General features: G+C 50.4%; 1 protein-coding gene across 1 annotated transcript; it reads right to left on the bottom strand.

The window, feature by feature from the left end:
* Nucleotides 1-5557: 5557 nt before the first annotated feature.
* LOC118878614 (fibrous sheath CABYR-binding protein-like) lies at nt 5558-6928 on the bottom strand. Its single transcript, XM_065867311.2, has one exon. It carries the CDS (start codon nt 6926-6928, stop codon nt 5558-5560), a length of 1371 nt encoding a protein of 456 aa, XP_065723383.2.
* Nucleotides 6929-8098: the final 1170 nt, after the last annotated feature.

The following is an 8098-nucleotide window of genomic DNA, read 5'->3' as shown; positions in this document are numbered from 1 at the left end:
CCAGGCTGCCACCTCTTGAAACCGCAAATCGATCTACCGCTCGTCCGTCACGCCAGGTCCTGTTTGGTCGGGCAAGGTACGCTGGGTCGCAGACAATTTTCCTCCCCAAGCTGACGGCTCTTCGTCGTAGGACTCTTTTGCTTGTCTCTGACAGACCCGCCGGGCGACTCGCCAGGGTGTGGTCGTGACAAAGTTAGAAAACAAACGCCTTGACTTAGCCGCGTGATGCCTTTCAGAACTCAGCCACCTGTGTCTCAATTCGGAGATTCCTGATGTGCTAATCCCGAACGTCTCGACGTGGCGATCTTGCTCCTTGTATGCTTCCCACGGCGCTGCTGCCGACGTCTCGCTTGGTTGTAGCTCCCTCGTAGATTATTTGCTTGACTGACTGTTTATTTGGTACTTTAATTGATCTTGAAGGTTTGACTCCTCGTGATCTACTGATCCAGCTGCCAGCGCTCTGCGGCCTTATATAGGGCCTCCAAGCACCGTTATTTCCCTTTTGCGCACGGCCCGCTGGATCTCTCCACTCTGGGTCCAAAGTCCGTGCCTCCTGGATGACCCACTTCTCCTTCACGTACCGCTTTCAATCGATGCTCCGCCCACTGCTGCAGTCCCGCTGATTCCCGGGCCGCTTGTGGCACGCCTGTGTGCCACTCCACTGCCGAGATGTGGCACTTCCTCTCCCGGTCCAAAGTTCACGGGAGAGTCCAAAGTCCGGTGGAGTTCCGTTATCCCCTTTTGCATACGGCACTCTTGCTCTGCCCGCGAAGTCTCCATTCTCTCTCGATCTCCATCCTTGGTCTCCAATCTCTCTCGCTCTTTTTCATTGGTCTCCGAACTCTCTCGCTCTCCTTCGTTGGTCTCCAAACTCTCTCGATCTCCATCCTTGGTCTCCAAACTCTCTCGTTCTCCTCGCCGCGCCGTTACTACGCGAATTCGCCGCGTATCTGGTAAGCGGCCGGCCATCTGCTGCTGCTTCTATTTGTGGGGAGTTATTCAACTCCTCACAGGTTTACTGAAATGGGCCTTCTTTCCATCTTTAAAAGCCAATAACTTGGTCAAATGAACTCGTATTTCGATATGGCATACCTTTAGGGGATTGTGGAATGATTTTGTTGTTAACTGCATTTAAATATTTAACTTTAAAGATAGTAAAAAATATGACCGTTTTTATGTCATTGATTTTAATTTTGCGAAGGTTTACTGAAATGGGGGCTCTTTCCATCTTTAAAAGCCCATAACTTGGTCAAATGAACTCGGATTTCGATATGGCATACCTTTAGGGGCTTGTGGAATGATTATGTTTTTATCTGCATTAAAATATATAACTTTAAAGGTAGTAAGAAATATGACCGTTTTTATCTCATTGATTTTAATTTTGCAAAGGTTTAGTAAAATGGGCCTTCTTTCCATCTTTAAAAGCCCATAACCTGGTCAAAGATTTCGATATGGCATACCTGTATGGGCTTGTGGAATGATTATGTTGTTATCTGCATCAAAATATATTACTTTAAAGGTATGACCGTTTTTATGTCATTGATTTTAATTTTGCAAAGGTTTACTGAAATGGGCCTTCTTTCCATCTTTAAAAGCCAATAACTTGGTCAAATGAACTCGTATTTCGATAAGGTATACGTTTATGGGCTTGTGGAATGATTATGATGTTATCTGCATTAAAATATATAACTTTAATGGTAGTAAAAAATATGACCGTTTTTATGTCATTGATTTTAATTTTGCAAAGGTTTACTGAAATGGGCCTTCTTTCCATCTTTAAAAGCCAATAGCTTGGTCAAATGAACTCGTATTTCGATATGGTATACGTTTATGAGCTTTTGGAATGATTATGTTGTTATCTGCATTAAAATATATAACTTTAAAGCTAGTAAAAAATATGACCGTTTTTATGTCATTGATTTTAATTTTGCAAAGGTTTACTAAAATGGGCCTTCTTTCCATCTTTAAAAGCCCATAACCTGGTCAAAAGGACTCGGATTTCGATATGGCATACCTCTATGGGCTTGTGGAATGATTATGTTGTTATCTGCATCAAAATATATTACTTTAAAGGTAGTAAAAAATATGACCGTTTTTATGTCATTGATTTTAATTTTGCAAAGGTTTACTGAAATGGGCCTTCTTTCCATCTTTAAAAGCCAATAACTTGGTCAAATGAACTCGTATTTCGATATGGTATACGTTTATGGGCTTGTGGAATGATTATGTTGTTATCTGCATTAAAATATATAACTTTAGAGGTAGTAAAAAATATGACCGTTTTTATGTCATTGATTTTAATTTTGCAAAGGTTTACTGAAATGGGCCTTCTTTCCATCTTTAAAAGCCAATAACTTGGTCAAATGAACTCGTATTTCGATATGGTATACGTTTATGGGCTTGTGGAATGATTATGTTCTTACCTGCATTAAAATATATAACTTTAAAGGTGTTACAAAATATGACCGTTTTTATGTCATTAATTTAAATTTGCAAAGGTTTACTGAAATGGGCCTTCTTTCCATCTTTAAAAGCCAATAACTTGGTCAAATGAACTCGTATTTCGATATGGCATACCTTTAGGGGATTGTGGAATGATTTTGTTGTTAACTGCATTAAAATATTTAACTTTAAAGGTAGTAAAAAATATGACCGTTTTTATGTCATTGATTTTAATTTTGCGAAGGTATACTGAAATGGGGGCTCTTTCCATCTTTAAAAGCCCATAACTTGGTCAAATGAACTCGGATTTCGATATGGCATACCTTTAGGGGCTTGTGGAATGATTATGTTTTTATCTGCATTAAAATATATAACTTTAAAGGTAGTAAGAAATATGACCGTTTTTATCTCATTGATTTTAATTTTGCAAAGGTTTAGTAAAATGGGCCTTCTTTCCATCTTTAAAAGCCCATAACCTGGTCAAAGATTTCGATATGGCATACCTCTATGGGCTTGTGGAATGATTATGTTGTTATCTGCATCAAAATATATTACTTTAAAGGTATTAAAAAATATGACCGTTTTTATGTCATTGATTTTAAATTTGCAAAGGTTTACTGAAATGGGCGTTCTTTCCATCTCTAAAAGCCCATAACTTGGTCAAATGAACTCGGATTTCGATATGGCATACCTTTATGGGCTTGTGGAATGATTATGTTTTTATCTGCATTAAAATTTATAACTTTAAGGGTAGTAAAAAATATGACCGTTTTTATGTCATTGATTTTAATTTTGCGAAGGTTTACTGAAATGGGCCTTCTTTACATCTTTAAAAGCCCATAACTTGGTCAAGTGAACTCGGATTTCGATATAGCATACCTTTATAGGCTTGTGGAATGATTATGTTGTTATTTGCATTAAAATATATTACTTTAAAGGTAGTAAAAAATGTGACCTTTTTTTATGTCATTGATTTTAATTTTGCGAAGGTTTGTAACGAACTGATTTTTGTGTGTCTGCTCGCTACGAGATTCGTGCGGCTAGCTCAGAAGATTGTGCGTTCGTCCCACCAAATTTATATGACGTGATTGCCCGTAGATCAGTGAGAAAACAAAGTGTTCAAATGGTAACAGTGGGATTTATTCTCGTGGTATTAGTATAGCGGGTGTGTGGCTGGACTGGCTTCGGTATCTCTTGGCTCTGGTTCCGCCGGCTGCTGGCGCTCCTCTTTCTGGCTCCTCGACGCGTTGACTCGTCCTCCTCTGGATCCTGGGTCTCGGGACGCTCGTAGCGGCCGCCTCTGCTTGCTTGCCGACGCGTTGCCTCGGGGTCGCTTGTTGCGCCTTAGACCCGCAGAGAGTTCGGCCTTGTGGGCTTAGGGAAGCGTCACCGTTCTCAGACTAGGGTGAACAAGCCTTGCTCTCCAGGCTGACGCCTTTCGAGGCAATACCTGTCCCTTGCTGTGACCCGGACGGTCCCGCTAGGTTCTTACTCAGTTCGCGCTGACAGTCAAGGCTGCCGCCCGGAGGCTGTCTAGCGGTTCACTTCGCTTTACGCCTAGCGCAGACGAACGTTCCACCCGGCTTCACCCTAATGCGTGACGTCCGCGATGCTCCTGCGCTCCCCAATGAGCTCCGCGCGGCGATGGTAACGTGGCTGCCGGAAATGTCTGCTGGCGTCGCTGTCGATGTCCTCTGCGCTGTCTTCTGACCAGTATCTCGTTGTTCTGGCGCTCGGGGAGCTGGGCGGTCGCTGCTCGGGAACTTCGCCGGTAATCGCAGGGCTCTCCAGGCTGCCACCTCTTGAAACCGCAAATCGATCTACCGCTCGTCCGTCACGCCAGGTCCTGTTTGGTCGGGCAAGGTACGCTGGGTCGCAGACAATTTTCCTCCCCAAGCTGACGGCTCTTCGTCGTAGGACTCTTTTGCTTGTCTCTGACAGACCCGCCGGGCGACTCGCCAGGGTGTGGTCGTGACAAAGTTAGAAAACAAACGCCTTGACTTAGCCGCGTGATGCCTTTCAGAACTCAGCCACCTGTGTCTCAATTCGGAGATTCCTGATGTCCTAATCCCGAACGTCTCGACGTGGCGATCTTGCTCCTTGTATGCTTCCCACGGCGCTGCTGCCGACGTCTCGCTTGGTTGTAGCTCCCTCGTAGATTATTTGCTTGACTGACTGTTTATTTGGTACTTTAATTGATCTTGAAGGTTTGACTCCTCGTGATCGACTGATCCAGCTGCCAGCGCTCTGCGGCCTTATATAGGGCCTCCAAGCACCGTTATTTCCCTTTTTCGCACGGCCCGCTGGATCTCTCCACTCTGGGTCCAAAGTCCGTGCCTCCTGGATGACCCACTCCTTCACGTACCGCTTTCAATCGATGCTCCGCCCACTGCTGCAGTCCCGCTGATTCCCGGGCCGCTTGTGGCACGCCTGTGTGCCACTCCACTGCCGAGATGTGGCACTTCCTCTCCCGGTCCAAAGTTCACGGGAGAGTCCAAAGTCCGGTGGAGTTCCGTTATCCCCTTTTGCATACGGCACTCTTGCTCTGCCCGCGAAGTCTCCATTCTCTCTCGATCTCCATCCTTGGTCTCCAATCTCTCTCGCTCTTCTTCATTGGTCTCCAAACTCTCTCGCTCTCCTTCGTTGGTCTCCAAACTCTCTCGATCTCCACCCTTGGTCTCCAAACTCTCTCGTTCTCCTCGCCGCGCCGTTTTTCATGGGTAAGTTCCTTTTACATTTCCTCTACTCCTTCTCATCTTATCCTTCTCTCTCCTTTCGTCCTCTCTCGCCCTTCACTCGTCCTCTATCGGCTGCATCGGACTCCATATTGGCAGCTCTCGAGAGCGGGTGCGGAGAGGACTTCGCATTCACTTTGCAACCGGGACAGCAGGTAAGTAATTGACGTTCATTTCTTCTTCCTGGACTAAGACCATTTGACTTACAGGTTGCTGGAGTGGCCCATGCATGCCCCGTTCTTCTTCCAGCCACCCCAATCAAACTTTTGGCCCCGTACCCCTTCTCTTGTTGCTTGGGAAAAACCTTGTGTTGTTTTTTTGTGATTTTTTTTTTTCGTTTATTTATTGCGTGAAAACCCGGATGCCCGCGACTCCGAGCCTCACCCGGTACCTCCTCCCGCCTTCGCAGACCAGGACGCGCGTGCGTCCGCGGGTGCTTCCTCAATACCCACCGGCCACTCGCTCCTGGCGACCTCGCGCCAACCGCCTTCCTTCGGGGCCGAAACTTGCCGCATGAACTGCGGCCGCGGGCGCGTCGATCCGGGATTCGAGACTTGACGCTGCAACGTCGGTCTTTGGATGGCCGGTGGCTCGGGCCACACCCACGGTCCCTTCTCCAGCGACTCCGCCTCCCCCGTCGCTGCCGTCGTCGCCGGTGTTGGCGGGCCCGTGCTTGGTGTCGGCGGGACCCACGCATCCTGTCGGCTCCTCGTCCGGGGGTCCCGAGGGTTCAACTTGGGTGCCCCCTCCTCCCATATCCTGGGCACCTCCTTCGTCGGTCCTGTCGCGGGCCCCTCGGGCCACGTCCATGTCACCGTCTGCTGCCGCCACCGCATGCCCTCGGCCTCGAACGCCCGTGTGCTGTGGCTCACGTGCGCGGCCGGCACCTCCGTCCGCACCACCGACGGCTCCTCCGCCCTTGCCTGGTGGACGTCCTCCTCCTGCGGTTGCGGCATCGGCTGCGCGGTCGACTCCTCGCTCGGCGTCTGCTCCTCCGGTCGTCGTGGCTCCGTGTATCGCGGCGTGGGTGGCCGGGCCGGCCTCCACGGCGGCGTGGCCAACGGTGCTCCATCGTCGCCGTCTCGAGCGCCGTCCGTGAGCCTCTCCCCCTCGTAGCGGGGAGTGGGTGGCACCTTGGGTAACCACCGCGGAGGGGATGGCGCGCGTGGTTCGTCCTCGTCCTCGTCCCTCGGACTGGGTTCCTCGGCCGCGTATCTGGGGGTGAGTGGCACCTCCCACGCGTCCTCCACCGGTGCCTCCCACAGCCGTCGCTCTTCTTCCTCCGCCTCTCGAAAGCGGGCATACCACCGCGCCGCCGCCGCCTCGTGGTCCTGCCGCAGCCGCGCCTGCCATCTCGCCTCCTCCTCCGTCGACCGTTGCTGCTCCTCGTCCGACGGCTCCCGGTCTCGGAACCGCTTCTGAGACTCCTCGGTGGCCCGACAGACCGCCTCCGAGTGGCTCCCCGGGAGTTCCTCTCCTCCGACGTCCGTCGTCCCGCGCGGTATCCGACCGCCCGCCGCCGCCTTCCGGAGTCGCCACTCTCTCTCCTCGACGGCGGGATCGCCGATCACCTCCACGTCGCTGTCGGAGCTCACCGCGGGTTCCGGTGCGGAGTCCTCGTCTCGGGTCCGCTCCAGGGCCCGCCGCGGAGCTCGGGTAGGCCGGGTCTCCGACCATCCTTGCCCCGGGCGAGGTTCCTGGAGGGCCGCCATCCTCCTGCGTGCTTCGGCTCTGGTGACGCGTGTGCTCATGATGGTGTTCTGAATTTTAGTGCTCGACCGTCGCCAGGCTCCCCATACATGAAACCTCGGTTGCGCGCCTTCCTTTTGCCCGATACCGTTATGTCCTTTCTTTGGGGCGCTCGCTCTCTTACGGTACAGCTCTCTTTGCTGTACCGTCTTCCCCCTTTCTTCGTAAACCACATGTTGTATTCCCTCAGATCACCGTGGCACTCTGGATGCTGCGGTGCGTTGTTCCTCCCGGTTCCGTAATTAACTTGATCACCTTTGGTGAGTATTCTTGGAAGTTGTCCTTGGGCCTACACCTTGCTTCGGGGCGTTCCTGGTTGGTATCCTTGGTGTCCTTGGGTTATTATTGGGGTATCCTTGAGGTGTCTTTCGAGTCCTATTGGGGTATCCTTAGGTATCCTTGGGGTATCGTTGGGCTATCCCTAGGGTGTCCTTCGGGTGTCCTTTGGGTACACTTAGAGGTATTGTTGGGGCGTCCTTCGGGTATAGTTTGGGAACACTTAGGGTATCCTTCGGGTATAGTTTGGGCACACTTAGGGTATCCTTCCTTATTATATTATATTCCTTCCCGCTTGGCCTAAGCCCGGATGACTCTGGCAACTGCCCGACGCTGAATCCTGTTGCCATCGCGGGTGGATCCCCATATGTTACCCGTATCCTTATGATGTTTTGTAAGTGTCCCTTCTGCCTGGCGTAAACGCGGATGACTCTGGCCACTGCCCGACGCTGAATCCTGATGCCTTGCGGTTTGATCCCTACATGTTACCCGTATCCTTGTGCCGTTTTGTAAGTGTCCCTCCCGCCTGGCGTGATCGCGGATGACTCTGGCAACTGCCCGACGCTGAATCCTGCTGCCTTGCGGGTGGATCCCTTATCGTTACTCGTGTCTTTGTGTCGTCCTCGTAAGTGTCCTTTCCGCCTGGCGTAATCTCGGATGACTCTGGCAACTGCCCGACGCTAAATCCTGTTGCCTTGCGGTCGGGATCGCCATCCATCCTTATCCACGTCCCTGTGACCTATCCTTGTAATTGTCCTTTCTGCGTGGCGTGTGGATGACTCTCGCTTAGGCCTGACGCATAATCCTGTGGCCTCGCAGACTGGATCAATGTGAATTCCTTATCCATGTCCTTGCGACCTATCCTTATGGTTGATCTTTCTGCGTGGCTTGTAGAT

This window comes from Drosophila suzukii, assembly GCF_043229965.1.
Source record: "Drosophila suzukii chromosome 2 unlocalized genomic scaffold, CBGP_Dsuzu_IsoJpt1.0 scf_2c, whole genome shotgun sequence".
NCBI lineage: Eukaryota > Metazoa > Arthropoda > Insecta > Diptera > Drosophilidae > Drosophila > Drosophila suzukii.
Note: the sequence above shows the minus strand (reverse complement) of the source record. Positions and strands in the feature narration are given on the sequence as shown.

Excerpts from the sequence above, each read along its gene's own strand:
- LOC118878614 (XM_065867311.2), bottom strand. The coding sequence starts at position 6,928 with ATGAGCACACGCGTCACCAGAGCCGAAGCACGCAGGAGGATGGCGGCC.